Source organism: Canis lupus, chromosome 17 (genome assembly GCF_011100685.1).
Source record: "Canis lupus familiaris isolate Mischka breed German Shepherd chromosome 17, alternate assembly UU_Cfam_GSD_1.0, whole genome shotgun sequence".
Lineage (NCBI taxonomy): Eukaryota > Metazoa > Chordata > Mammalia > Carnivora > Canidae > Canis > Canis lupus.
In genome coordinates, this window is record NC_049238.1 from 61,304,354 (window position 1) to 61,319,379 (window position 15,026).

At 44.4% G+C, this 15,026-nt stretch overlaps 1 protein-coding gene and 1 long non-coding RNA gene across 3 annotated transcripts in view; one reads left to right on the forward strand and one right to left on the reverse strand.

Annotated features, from left to right (window-relative positions):
* Positions 1 to 958: 958 nt before the first annotated feature.
* LOC111090726 lies at positions 959 to 7,274 on the reverse strand. The gene is made up of 2 exons (XR_005372779.1): positions 6,886 to 7,274; positions 959 to 1,286 (listed from the first exon to the last, which is right to left on the reverse strand). It is a non-coding gene; the product is annotated as an uncharacterized LOC111090726 (long non-coding RNA).
* A 1,128-nt stretch (positions 7,275 to 8,402) lies between these two features.
* SNX27 (sorting nexin 27) overlaps positions 8,403 to 15,026 on the forward strand; it is a 73,954-nt gene continuing 67,330 nt past the window's right edge. For both annotated transcript variants that reach the window (XM_038562254.1, XM_038562255.1), the window contains exon 1: positions 8,403 to 8,727. In XM_038562254.1, coding sequence (XP_038418182.1) covers positions 8,417 to 8,727 — 311 coding nt within the window. In that variant the 5' untranslated portion in view covers positions 8,403 to 8,416. The remainder of the gene's footprint in view (positions 8,728 to 15,026) is intronic.

Genomic DNA, 15,026 nt, shown 5'->3' on the forward strand with positions numbered 1-15,026 from the left:
ATGTGTCCTATCTGAATTCCTGACTCATAGGGTCCATATGCATAATAAAATGATGGTTTTATATGCCACTAAGTTTTGGGATGGTTTGCTATGCAGCTACAGTTAACATGAATACCCAGTGTCCTTCTTAGTTATGTGCAAAAAATTCTCTTTTTTGCTTAGGCTGGTTTGAATTAAGTTTCTGTCACTTGAAAAAAAAAAAGTTTCTGTCACTTGCAACTAAAAGAAATTTGATTCATAAGCCCTCTAGTCTGTAGATGTTATTCACTTGCAAATCAGTTACTCAATTTACAAAAAAATAAATAATTTTTCATATGGTCTTTCTTCATGGAAAAAATACTCTGTAAAACAGTGAGGAGGATAGAAGAGTCAGAATTAGTCTGAAAAAAGGGCCCTCTTTTTGTTTTCTTCAACCCATGAATCTGTGGGTAATGACATAGCCTTATTGCCTCACGTAAGCAATTTAATTTTTCTTCTTACTGTTGAGGTCTAGCCACTGATCTGCTGAGTGACCTTTGATGTCATGATACATTGCTGAGTCTGTTTCTGTTTTTAGAGGGTGGTAGTGGAGAGAGCTATTTCTTCATCAGCAAAATGAGGGAATGGGGCTAGATGTGATATCTATTAGTATATGTATCAAAGATAATAATGTACTAAGCATTATGTCAGGTGTTTTCCACATATCACTCATTTTACTCCTATACAGCAGCTGTTATTAGCCACTTTCTGGTTCTTCTCTAGACAAGACTCCATCAATATTCCTCTTGTGCCTCTCACTCTCCTACCCTCTGAGGACACAAGTCACATGTGACACATTCCTTGTTTTCCAGAAACTTAAAGGTAAAGCTAGACTAGATATTAAATTATTTTGGTCTAAATTGAGTGGCACACCATAAATACAACCGGAGTTACATTTGTTATCTCCTGCCATGTAACAGATGACCACAAATTTAGCAGCTTAAAACAACACACCACACATTTATTACTTCATAGTTTTTGTGGGCCAGGAGTCTGGACCCAGCTTAGCTGGGTCCTCTGTAGTCTCACAAGCCTACAACCAAGGTATTGGCTGGGCTGTGTTCTTAAAGGAGCCCAGGATCCCCTTCCAAGCTTATGTGGTCATTGGCAGAATTTCTTGCAGGCACTGGACTGAGGGTCCTATTTTCTTGTTGTCAGCTGGGGGCAAATCTCAGCTTCTAGAGGCTCCTGCAGCTCCCTGCTGTGGGCCTTCTCCATAGGCAGCTTTCTTCTTCAGAGCCAACAGGAGACTCTTTCATCCTAGTCTGCTAAAAAGAAGTTATATAACGTAACTTCAGCATAAGAGTGACACACATCACCTTTGCCACATTCTATTTCGTAGAAGAAAGTCACAAGTCCTGCCCACAGGCAAGGGGAGATTACACAAGCGCGTGACTCACTGGGAGGTGGTGGTGGGGGGTGTCACTGGAAGGTGTGTTTGCCACAGGAATTTAGAAAAAAAGATAAGTCAGAGTGAATTGGAATCCTCAAGGGAGGCTTTATGGAGGGCCTTAAGCTAGAGCTTAAAGGATAAGTAGAATTTAGACCCAGAAAGAGGAAAAGAGAAGAGGCTGACCACCCAGGATCAAAGGACTATATACATATGAGCAAAGGTGTGAAGGTCAGGTACTCATTTAAGTTAATGCATATACAGGGATCCCTGGGTGGCTCAGGGGTTTAATGCCTGCCTTCGGCCCAGGGCATGATCCTGGAGTCCTGGGATTGAGTCCCACCCACATCAGGCTCCCAGCATGGAGCCTGCTTATCCCTCTGCCTGTGTCTCTGTCTCTCTCTCTCTCTCATGAATAAATAAATAAAATCTTTAAAAAAAAATGCATATACAAAAACCTAATGGAAACCTGCTGACTTTTTACATCACAAAGGATAGGAGGAACTTTTTCTTTTTTTCTTCTTAAAGATTTATTTACTTATTTGAGAGACAGAAAACCCATGAGCACAAGTGGGAGGAGGGGCAAAGGGAGAGGGAGAAGCAGACTCTGTTGAGCAGGTAATGACCCCCAGGATAGAGAGCCAAAGGCAGATGCTAAATTGAGCCACCCAGGTGCCTCCCGCCTTTTAAAAAAAAGATTGGGGATCCCTGGGTGGCTCAGCGGTTTGGAGCCTGCCTTTGGCCCAGGGCGCAATCCTGGAGTCCCGGGATTGAGTCCCACGTCAGGCTCCTGGCATGGAGCCTGCTTCTCCCTCCTCCTGTGTCTCTGCCTCTCTCTCTATATATATATATTTATCATGAATTAAAAAAAAAAGATTTATTTATTTATTTATTTATTTATTTATTTATTTATTTGAGAGACAGTGAGTCAGGGGTGGTGGGGGGAGGGAAGGGCAGAGGGAGAGGGAAACAGAGTCTTAAGCAGACTCATGCTGAGCACACAGCCCAGGCAGGGCTTCATCTCATGACCCTGAGATCACAACCTGAGCCAAAATCAAGAGTGGAATGTGTAATGGACTTAGCCACCCAGGTGCCCCAGAACTTTTTTTTCTCTTTAACCGAAAAGAAACTGCGTAGCGAAGAGAGTACTGGCCATAGTGTCAGAAAATTTGGGTTCATGGTTCAGTTATGCTATAAACCAGCAGTATGACTGGGGCCTTCTGGTTAGCTAAGGTGGTTCCCTGTGGATGATTCTATTAACACGTCTATTGTGAGGACTAGGTAAGCTCTAGGGTGGGAAGTGCTCTGCAAACATCCTGGGTCCCATTTCCAAAGGCAGCGTCAGTGAGTTCCAAAACCCCAGTCTCCCCAAGGCTCTCACTCTTGGAATCCTCTTTATCACTGTCACCAGGTTTCTCTTGAGGTCTCCTGAATGTCTCCAGGGAGGCACTCTCCAGGTTCTGGCCTTGGCACCCCAGTCACTTTGTTACCTGCTCTGCCTTGGTGCACTCCACTTCCACCACCCACCACCTGGAGCCCACGCTCACCAATGCATGCCCTAGCCACCCCCTTCCCCAGGGCCAGCCTCACAAGTCCAAACCATTACTCATCCATCCCTCCTGGATGCCCCCAAGACCCCTCAAATCCTTTGTACCAAGAACTAAACTCATTGTCCTCCCCACAAGTCTCTTCCTCTTCTGCTTTCGCCTGGTCTTGGGAAATCACACCACAGAATCTGGGCCCTTAGGCCATTCTTTTCTGCCCTGCCCTCACACCTGAGCTCCAATTGGTGCCAAGTCCTCTCCGACCAGTGAGGCCTCTCCCACCACAACTGCCAAGCCTCATTCTCGTCAATTCCCGGAAATCACAGCACTTCGGTCTTAACTGATCTTCTGGTCCACACTTCCTTCAGGATGAACTTCCTCAAGCACAAATTTAATGTCTGTTCTGCTTAAAAACATTCTCTCTCTCTCTCTCTGTGTGTGTGTGTCTCCCATGAATAAATAAAGTAAATCTTGAAAACAAAATCATTCAGAAGGGGATGACTGTGTGGCTCAGCAGTTGGGTGTCTGCCTTCGGCTCACGGCATGATCCTGGGATCTGCGATCTGGTCCCACATCGGGCTCCCTGCATGGAGCCTGCTTCTCCCTCTGCCTGTCTCTGCCTCTCTCTCTGTATCTCTCAAGAATAAATAAATAAAATCTTTAAAAAAATAAAAAATAAAAACATTCAGAGGCCTCTAAATACTTGAGAATAAAATTCAAACTTCTGGACACTATATTCAATATCTGAAATCCTCTCAGATCTGATTCTTGGGGGCACCTGGGTGGCTCAGCAGTTGAGTGTCTGCCTTTGGCTCAGGTCATGATCCCAGGGTCCTGGGTCAAGTTCCACATCAGGCTTCTCTTGGGGAGCCTGCTTCTCCCTCTGCCTATGTCTCTGCCTCTCTCTGGGTCTCTCATGAATAAATAAACAAAATTTAAAAAGCAAGGGATCCCTGGGTGGCGCAGCAGTTTGGCGCCTGCCTTTGGCCCAGGGCGCAATCCTGGAGACCCAGGATCGAATCCCACGTCAGGCTCCCGGTGCATGGAGCCTGCTTCTCCCTCTGCCTATGTCTCTGCCTCTCTCTCTCTGTATGACTATCATAAATAAACAAATAAAAATTTAAAAAAAAATTTAAAAAGTAAAAAGATCTGATTCTTCCCCACCTCCTCTGTCCCTGCTGCTTCAGTCCTACTGAAGTGCTGGCAGTTCTCACATTGCATGTTCTTTCAAATCTCTTCGTTTGAATGCACTGCTCCCCTTGTCAGAAATACAGGACCACACCATTCTTCTCTGCCTTGCCAACCTTTTTCTTTTGGAGGGAGGGAGGGGGAGGGGGGGGAGACGGAAGAGGGAGGGAGGAGAGAGAGGAGGGGCGGACGGAGGGAGGGAGGGGGAGGGAGGAGGGAGGGGAGGAGGAGGGATGAAGGCGGAGGAGGGAGGAGGGAGGGGGAGGGAGGATTCTTCTTCTTTTTCTTTATTCTTCTTTTCTTCCTTTCCCTCTCTCTTTCTTTCTTTCTTTTTTCTTCTTTCTTTCTTTCTTTCTTTCTTCTTTTTTGCCATTTTCATCCATGATTGCTCAGCCTATTTGCTGTTCCGTGTTCAAGGCCCCTCCTGTGGACACTCTTGCCAGCTTGTGTGGGCCTCCATCACAGCTCTTATTACTCTGGAGACCCAAGGCCTCTGTTGTAATGTTTTTTTTGTTTTGTTTTGTTTTTTTTTGCTTTTGCTCTCTTGCTAGATTGAGTTCTCGAGAACAGTAATGGTATTTTATTTTAGTTTCTTTTCTGATGCTCTGATCACCTTTTCTTCCAAGCTGATCCTTTCTACATATTTTATGCATTTATTTTTTGAGTAGGTAACACATTCATCTGTCTAAAAATTCAGAAGTTACAAAAAGTTACAGAATGAAAAGTCTCCTTCCAACCACTGTTCCCACTCCAGCTGTCCAGTTCCTCTCCCCAGGAACAATCAAAATGATCAGTTTCTTGTGAATACTAGAGATAGAAATACTTTAGAGATAAAAACATATCATTCCCCTTTTATACAAAAATGCTATGATATTCTACAGACTGTGCTGTACCTTGTTCTCACATATGTACTGTATCTATGGGATCATTCCACTTTAGCACATAAAGAGCTTCCTTTTTCTTTATTTTCAGTCTTCCATTGTGGTTGCATTCCAAGTTAACCAATGAGCATTAGGTTATTTCCAGTCCTTTGCAAATACAGAAAATACTTCAATGACTATCTTCACAAAAATGTCACACTTCACACATGTACAAGTGTGACAGTAGAATGAATTCTAGAAGTGGAGCTGCGCCAGATCAAGAAGTATGTGGTATTTGTGAGTTTCACCATGTCCTATTGCTCCTCATCGAGTTTGTAGATAACATCTTCTTTATCTTTGTATCTCTAGCCACCATTGCAGAGTCTAGAACAGAGCAGGCATTCACTACATTTTTTTTCAAATAAACAAATGAAAAAAATAGCTCTTTCAGTGGAAGCTCCCTTTTTCTTTTCTTTGAGGCCTTTAGTGGATAAATTCCATCCCACTCAGAGCTCAGTTCAAATCAAATGACTGCAGAGTATTATTGTATAGCAAAATCCTTATTCCAATTTGTATTAATTTCCCTATTTGTGCAATTAATTGAGACCCTTCTTCATTAGGTTGCTTACAAAATAAGGTTATACTAACTTTTACGTTCCAATAACGGAATCCTCATTCCACATTTTAAGACATGTCTTAATTATTCTACTACTCTCTTCCCCTACATTCCAAGCAATTACTAGAAACCCATACACAGTCCATGAATTCTTTCAGGAGGTTGTTTGCTGCTTTTATTTTTATTTTTATTTTTTTTTTAATTTTTATTTATTTATGATAGTCACACACAGAGAGAGAGAGGCAGAGACATAGGCAGAGGGAGAAGCAGGCTCCATGCACCGGGAGCCTGACGTGGGATTTGATCCCGGGTCTCCAGGATCGCACCCTGGGCCAAAGGCAGGCGCCAAACCGCTGCGCCACCCAGGGATCCCCTGTTTGCTGCTTTTATAAGTCACCAGACCTCTCTGTGCAAGGTAACTTTACTTTTCTTTTTTTTTTTTATGACTTTATTTATTCAGTTTAGAGGTCAGAGAGCAACAAAGGAAGAGAGGGAGAGAATCTGAAGCAGACTCTGCACTGAGGAAGGACACCCACCTGGGGCTTGAGACTAATGACCTCAAGATCAGGACCGCAACTGAAATCAAGAGTTAGATACTTAGGGATCCCTGGGTGGTGCAGCGGTTTGGCACCTGCCTTTGGCCCAGGGCGCGATCCTGGAGACCCAGGATCGAATCCTGCGTCGCGCTCCTGGTGCATGGAGCCTGCCTCTCTCTCTCTCTCTCTCTGTGACTATCATAAAAAAAAAAAAAAACGACTGAACCACCCAGGTGGCCCACTTTTACTGACTTTTTAAAACTACGAATCCGTTACTTCTCCTGGATTGTTTACTAACTGTGTGGCTTCTCTACGCCTGGTTTATTCATCTATAAAATAGGGCACATTACTGAGTTGTGAAGACTAAATAAAATTATAGATGTAAAGTGCTCAGAATAATGTTTGGCACACAGTAATGTTGAGAGAAACAGTCCTTCATGGGTCTGTCATGCTTCTACCCATCTTCCTGGGTATGCCAAAATGCAAGACCCTGACTGCTTTTTAACATAAGGGTCATTTCTCAAGATTGTGTTTATAGTGAGCAACTTTAAGGAATAAGGTAATGTCTCTCTCCAGCACAAAGAATAGGTTTGCTCACTGCTTCCTATAGAGGACAGGTTCCCCAAACCCAGTGTTCTTCAACTGCGACATAAATCCACCAAGTAAGTGCACATTCATGTGAGCCCTCCCTGTCATCCCCATAAAACGTGGGGGAAGAGGAATTGACACCAACCTGCTGAAGCTCATGTCGCTTCCTGTGTCATAATAGTCCTTTGTCTCTCATCCAGGAATTCTGTCTTTTGTTAGCATCCACAAAACAGTAACAGACTAACTAACTCACTAGCCAGTCAGGAGGGTAAAATGAAATACCAGACTTGAGTACTACATGCTTCAGTAAGCTATTTTCATTATTTTTGCTCTAGCTCTTCTTGTCTTTGCTAGGCATCCTACACACACTATCTGTGAGTGTGTGTTTGGGTAGGTAGCTGACAAACATCAACTGCAGCCATTGCCAAAGATTTCTACTGTGTCTGTTGTGGGAAACAAAATGAATTAGAAATAAAGGTAACTTGGGGCACCTGGGTGGCTCAGTTGGTTGAGCATCTGCCCTCTGCTCAGGTCGTAATCTCAGGGTCCTGGGATATAGCCCCACATCAGGCTCTCTGCTCAGTGGGGAGCCTGCTTCTCCCTCTGCTGCTCCCCCTGCTTGGGTTCTGTCTCAAATAAATAAATAAAATCTTAAAACAACAACAACAACAACACTTCAAAATCGTTGCCCAATTTAAATTACTGGACTCCTCTAATATCCAGTTCTACATCACTAAGGCCATAGTCTTTTTTGCATATACACACACATATACATATTTTTTGTATAGTTGGAACATAGTTTTTATGTAGTTGCAATACATGAAAGTTGCGAAAAAAGCAGCCCGGTGGCTCAGCGGTTTAGTGCCGCCTTCAGCTCAGGGCGTTATTCTGGAGCCCCGGGATTGAGTCCCACGTCGAGCTCCCTGCATGGAGCCTGCTTCTCCCTCTGCCTGTGTCTCTGCCTCTCTCCTCTCTCTCTCTGTCTCTCATGAATAAATAAATAAAATCTTAAAAAAAAGAAAGTTGCGAAAAAATAACCGGGCCTTAGTTCCTGTTACCTAACAGCGGGATGACTTTGGGCTCTCTATGGTTCAGTTTCCAAATAACTGAAGTAGAGAAACGAATTCATGATCCTGCCAGCTCACAAGGTTGTTGGGGTTGTTGGAATAAAATAATGGATTCATGTGAACACAAGCTATTGAACAAATGAGTTGTTATAATTTAAGGCTGCAACTTAAAGCTGTCGTCACAAACATCAGTTTATGCACATATTATTGTCTTAGAGGCTAAGAAATGAGTTAGGAAATGAAAGAAGCAAAAACGCGCCCCAGGTCAACAGGTTCATCAGTCGGCTACAATCGGTGCTGGCTCAGCGGCTCAAACTACAACTCCCGGCAGGCTTTGTTCCTCAACGCGTCACGTAACCTCCGCTCGGGCCCGGGCCCTGCCCTCTCCCCCGCCCCCACCGTCCAGAACTCCAACTCCCAGGAGGCTCCACTGGGCGCAACCGTCAGTCTCCCCTTTCCCCCCGCCGGCAGCTCTGTGGCCGACTCCGGTCCCGCGGGCGGCGGAGCGGGCGCGCGCCTGGGGGTCGCACGGCTGCTGAGCGGGGCGAGCGCGCTCGAGGAGGGAGTGGAGGCGTAGGAGGGCGGGGGTACGGCTCGCTCGCTCGCAAGATGGCGGACGAGGACGGGGAAGGGATTCACCCTTCAGCCCCTCACAGAAACGGAGGCGGCGGCGGCGGCGGGGGGTCCGGGCTTCACTGCGCGGGGAACGGCGGCGGGGGAGGCGGCGGCCCGCGGGTCGTACGCATCGTCAAGTCCGAGTCCGGCTACGGCTTCAACGTTCGGGGCCAAGTGAGCGAGGGCGGGCAGCTGCGGAGCATCAACGGGGAGCTGTACGCGCCGCTGCAGCATGTGAGCGCCGTGCTGCCCGGGGGGGCGGCCGACCGGGCCGGGGTGCGCAAGGGGGACCGCATCCTGGAGGTGTGAGTATCCGGCTGCCCGCCGCCCCGCCCCCTCCGCCCGCAGCCCCTGCCGCCCGCTGGCCGCCCCGTCCCCGTCCCCGTCCCCGTCCCCGTCCCCGTCCCCGTCCCCGTCCCCTCCCCCTCCCCACGCGCCCCCGAACCGGCTGGGTCCCGCTCAGGCCCTTCCGCCTCCCTCCCTGTGACCCGTCAGAGCTCCCCCGCTGCTCTTACCTTCCTGCCCCCCCCCCCCCCCCCCCCCCCCCCCCCCGCACGCTGCCCTCTGCCCCTTCTGCCCTCGCTGACAGCGTCTCTTCTGAGTCCGCTCCCGGCCTCCTCCCCAAGTTCCCATCTTCAACGTCGTAGTTTCTTGTCCACCGCTGCCGTCCGCCCCGCGGACCGTCCGTCTGGCTTCTGCACCAAGCAGCCAGGGCCTGCGCCGCCGCTTCTCTCCTTTTGCTCTCCTCGGTTACCCTCGCTCGGGGCTAAGCACCCCTGCATTTTTCTGCCCTGCGGAGTGTCCTTTCCCCTCCCTCTTGGAGCCACGCTCCCGCTCCCGAGAGCGCACCTTCTTCCCCGACCCTTTGTGAAGGCACGCCTTTGCGTTTGTTTTGTTTTGCCGGTTGGGGAGGGTGTCTGGCCGCTGGTTTCTTTGCCCCGTTGTACCGTATTACACCGGGATTTTGCACCCAGCGTCGCCTGTCTCCACGTTCCTGGGAGGGCAGCATCCCTGCCCTGGCCCATCTTCACTTCTGCACTAACTCCTACTTCTTTTTAGTGAGATTTGTGGTGGAGCTCTCCTTCGTCCCGACTTCCCCCCGAAACTAGACCCGTCTTTTGGGTCTTTGACTTCCTCATTTTTTCAGGGCATGCCCCTCTATTCTCTCTTTCGCTCTGTCCTCTTGTGCTCCCACGCTCGACTTTCTTCATCCTATTCTTTATCCCCTCCGGGCTGCTTTCCTTGCTCTTCTTAGGTTCCTGCTGCAACCCATCCTCTTCCTTACTGCAGCCTCTCCCTCCCATACTCCTTCATCCTTCCTTCCCCCCAGCATCCTAAAGCTCTAGCAGGATGCTGCCTTGTCTTGCAGTTTCTGTGCACACCTCCGCTACTCTCTTACCGGTGTTACCTTTGTGGATTTGTACTTTGTATTAAAATTTGTATAGTGGTGGCTGGTAGGTGGCATATGCCCTCATTACCTCCATTCTCCTCAGCAGCCCTCAATCTTGTATCTCTTGCCTTTTTACTGAACCTTATTTTTTCACACTTTGGCCCTCTCCCTCAGTACTTGGATTTGCCCTCATGAAGTCTTCCTTATTTTTTGTAAATGTTATTTTAGTTATAATTTCTACAACCTCCAGTCTCCAATAAAATAGTAAGTTTGCTCAAGGTTTCAACAAGGTTAGTATCTTGAACATCTGGCCTATAGAGGAGTCCATCCCTTTTTATTTACCTTATTCCCCCTGCCCTTACCTTGACATTCTGTTTTTTTAAAGATATCTGTCTATCTATCAGAGAGAGTGTGTGCACAAACAGGGAGAATAGCAGGCAGAGGAAGAGGGAGAAGCAGCCTCTTCACTGAGCAGGGAGCTCTGAGCTTGGGGATTGATCCCAGGACCCCGGGGGATCATGACCTAAGCTGAAGGCAGACGCCTAAGTACTGAGCTATCCAGGTGCCCATTTGACCTTCTTACTCAATGATATTCACTCATTCTCTTTCCTCTTACCTTTCACCTGAAGAAAGAGTAGCTCACTAAAGTAAGTTTGGAGCTATTAAAACTTCCGTTTATGCTTTCTTTTTTCCTTTAATGTTCTACATGCTCTTTTCTTATTCTCTGGTAATATGTTCTTAATCTTTGAGAGCCAGGGTATTCAGACTAGAATGCAGTAGTGACCAAAATTTTGCTCTGTACCTGGGCATATAATTCTTTTTTTGCTAGATAACTCAAAATCTGTGGCTATTTCCTTCAGATAGAAGCTCTTGGAATTGTCATTTTCCTTTTCTTTTGCAAGTTAACTTTGGATCCAGCTGTTTATTTTTAAATTTAAAATTCAAGTATTGGGATCCCTGGGTGGCGCAGCGGTTTAGCCCCGCCTTTGGCCCAGGGCACGATCCTGGAGACCGGGGATCGAGTCCCACGTCGGGCTCCCGGTGCATGGAGCCTGCTTCTCCCTCTGCCTGTGTCTCTGCCTCTCTCTCTCTCTCTCTATCATAAAAAAATAAAAAAAATAAAATTCAAGTATTTATTTGAAATTATAAATTTATCATAAAATTATAAATAATTTACTCTTTATAAGAGTTAAAAGAACTAAATGAAAACAACTCTGTAGGGGCAGCCGGGGTGGCTTAGCGGTTTAGCGCCACCTTCAGCCCAGGCGGTGATCCTGGAGACCTGGGATCAAGTCCTGCATCGGGCTTCCTGCATGGAGCCTGCTTCTCCCTCTGCCTGTGTCTCTGCCTCTCTTTCTTTCTCTCTCTCTCTCTCTCTCTCATGAATAAATAAATAAAATCTTTAAAAAAAAAAAAAAGAAAACAATTCTGTAGATGACTACAACTAACATCAACCATTTCAAATATATATATATATATGTTTATATATCAACTAACATAGTAGCTTCTTGCCTTTATTATAATTTTGTAGTGAAGTCTAGATATAAATTAGGTATTGTAAGGGAGACCTCAGATGTTCCCCTAGGACAGATGGAAGGACTTGTGTCAGGCCCATGTTCCAGTTCAGGCCCATTCTTCCTTCAGGGGAGAAAATAGTGAATTTTGGCACATACTTGGTGGTGAGCAGAGACTGTCTTGAAAAAGACAACAGAGTGGCCAGGACAAAAGAATACTCTTTGCTTAGAGAACCTTACTCTGGAAGGTTGTGATGATCAGACTTCTTCCTAACAGTGGTTTCTCACCTTCCAACTGTATTTTGATTCCAAATTCTATGAAGCTTCTTTGCTACTATAGTGGAAATGGTGGTGGTTACAGTATAGAGTCAAGCAAGTTGGCAAATTCTCAAAAAAAAAAAAAAAGTTGGCAAATTCTCTGAGACCTCAGCTATACAGTCTCTCTTTCCTTTTTCTAAAGTCTGCATCTTCTCCTTAGGTTTTCTTTTCTTTTTTTTTTTAAATTAATTTTAGAAAGATTTTATTTATTCATGATAGACACACACACACAGAGAGGCAGAGACATAGGCAGAGGGAGAAGCAGGCTCCATGCAGGGAGCCCAATGTGGGACTCCATCCCAGGACTCCAGGATCATGCCCTGAGCCGCAGACGCTCAACTGCTGAGCCACCCAGGCATCCCCTCCTTAGGCTTTCAAGTGAGAGGAGGAAATCCGTGATCAAACATGATTCTTCAGAGATATCTGGGTCTGCTACTTGTTTTGATTTTGGTTAGGTTGATGCTAATTTTCCTAAAGCATTCTTTAGTCAGCACTCCTTAGGGCTTTTCTGTCTCCCACAAATTCGTAAATTAATCTCTCTGTTGTCTCAGGAAAGTTTTGCATGTTATTGAAGTGCTAAGTGGGGTCAGGGTTAGGCATAGGTAGATTATTATTGTGTAGACATAGTTTGCATGAAGTCATAGGTGGATGTCTGGTCCTTGATGATTGCTGCTTAAGACTTGTCCCTATTTTAGACACTTTCCTCCTGTACACAAATTATTCCAACTTTTTTATATTGTGGTCCTTTGGACAACTGATTGAGATGTGAAAAGAATAGAGTAACTTTGAGATTTAAGAGACTAAAATCTTGGACAAAAGTCAGAGCTTGTATTTCTTTTAAAGTCTGCCTACAAAGGCCTTGTCCTCATTGAATCTTAGAACAGTCATTAAAGGGGGATTCCCCGGGTGGCTCAGCGGTTTGGAGCCTGCCTTCCGCCCAGGGTGTGATCGTGGAGTCCTGGGATCAAGTTCTGGGATCGAGTCCCGCATCGGGCTCCCTGCATAGAGCCTGCTTCTCCCTCTGTGTCTCTGCCTCTGTGTGTGTGTGTCTCTCATGAATTAAAAAAAAAAAAAAAAAAAAAAACAGTCATTAAACTAAATTCAGTATGGTTCTGTTTGTCCTTTCTCCCTTCAAAACTGACTAGACTTTAACTGGTTTGGGAAAGAGAGATGTTGCAGGGCTTAGTAGGGTATGAACAAGCCCTCTGGGCTCTAAGTTTTACTGCAGATGGAAAGTTTTGTACTAGCAATGTTAATCTCCACCTTGTAATTTTTCCCAGTATAACACATCGAGAAGGTTTCCCTTTGATGTGTATATACCTGGAGGTATGCTTTCAAAAAGTAGAACCAAAATAAATATGTCTTTGTACTAATTATATAGTATATGAAGTAACATTTAATTAACTTCAGGTTAATTTTCTTAAGGTAAAGTATTTCCAAGGGCTCTTGATTGATTTCTTGGGTGCCCTTAGTAGGGGTTTAACATGCAGTAGATATGGTTGTGGTACCATCTATATTTTTAAGGGATTAGGTTTGTGTGTTGGCTAGTTTGTTTTATCTCTTTGGTATTTGGGTAGTGTGGTCTTTAACAAGCCAGTAAGATTGGCTTGCAAGCGTTTAAAATCATCATATATTTGTGCAGGGTAGAGTATGTGCTTTCCCTCTTGATAGCTACAAGATAATATACCCATCAACTTTCCCTTGTTAAAGTTACACTTGCTCTTAGCCAAAAGGCCAAGAAGCAATTCTCTTGTTAAAGTAATCCATAAGAAAAATTAATGCTATGTATATGTATGTATGTATATGTTTATTGGGAGTTCAATTTAATAACAGGAATATCTCATGGTCTTTTTTTTTTTTTTTTTTTTTTTGGCTTCATTTAATGTGAAGTTTGAGATAAAGAGCGTGGTGCCACAAGAAGCATTTTTACAAGTTAAGTGTAAGTCATTTAATGTTGACTGCTAAGTACCTTCTCAGGAGAAAGCATTCTCAATTGTAGATGAATTCTGTTTGGCCCAGATTTTCCAGGTAGGTTTTAGAAATGGTGTTTGAAATCATGGTTATTGGTCAAAGGAAAAGTGTATGGTAGTGATTCTTAAGCTTTAGGGAGCATAAGAATTACTAAGTATGTTTGTCAGAAACATAGTTTCTTGGGCTTACTGTTTATATATTTTTTTTTTTTTTTTTTTTTTACTTTTTTTTTTACTGTTTATATATGATTCAGTAGGTCTTGGTGGAGATTGGCTAGAAGTCCTTATTTATTATTTTTTTAAAGATTTTATTTATTTATTTGACAGAGAGAGAGAGCGTACACAAGTAGAGGGAGGGGCAGAGGGAGAAGCAGAATCTCCTCTGAGCAGGGATCTGGACACCGATCATGGACCCTGGGATCATGACCTAAGCCAAAGGCAAACTCTTAATTGACTGAGTCACCGAGGCGCCTCCTAAAAGTCTTTTTTACTCCCTTTGCAACCTGTGTACCCAACCTGTACCTGGAGCAACCCTGCAGTCTAGGCCTTGAAATCTTAGTCCATTTTATCTTTGTGGTTATATTGAGAGTCATGAGCTAAGACTGTACTAACAAAGAGTAATTTTAGGCTCTTGAACTCCAGCCCTTAACAAAATCATTTCAGTACGATAGTGGACTATTTATATGTGCTCATCTAGATTTTATTGAATCTTCCTTAATGTAATAAAGATGTATGGTGAAGAGGTAGAACAAGGTAATAAAAATCATTGTATCACTTTGCAATTTTTTTGGTTAAAGATTTATTTATTTATTTATTTATTTATTTATTTATTTATTTATTTATTTAAGAGAGTGCATGAGAGAGTGGGTGTGAGCTCGAGGTGGGGGTAGTGGTGCAGAGGGAGAGAACATCAAGCAGACTCTGCTTAGCACAAAGCCCAACTCAGGTTTTGATCTTACCACCCTGAGATCATGACCTGAGCCAAAATCAAGAATTGGACATTGAAAAACAACAGTGGGATATTCAACCAACTGACCCACCCAGGCACCCTCACTTTGCACTTTATGTAGTGTGTTAAAATTTACACAGTATTTTTACATTTGATTTTTACATTTTTACATTTGATTTTCACAACAGTTTTGTGAGATTGGGAAAATATAAATTCCTTGAGGATAGGAGCTACATACATCTATGTTGTTTTCCCAGGCAAACATCTAGTGGCCCATATGGAGTATTAGTCAATAAATACTTAATGAATGTATGAGTATTATTTGTCCCTTTTTCATAAGAAAAGAAACTGGTGTTGTAGTAGCGAATGTTAACCAGAATTAAACCCAGGTCTTTGGATTCTGAATCCAGTATATTTTGTATATCTTTGTTTTCTCAGCTTTTGTTGACTGTTAATAGTCAAC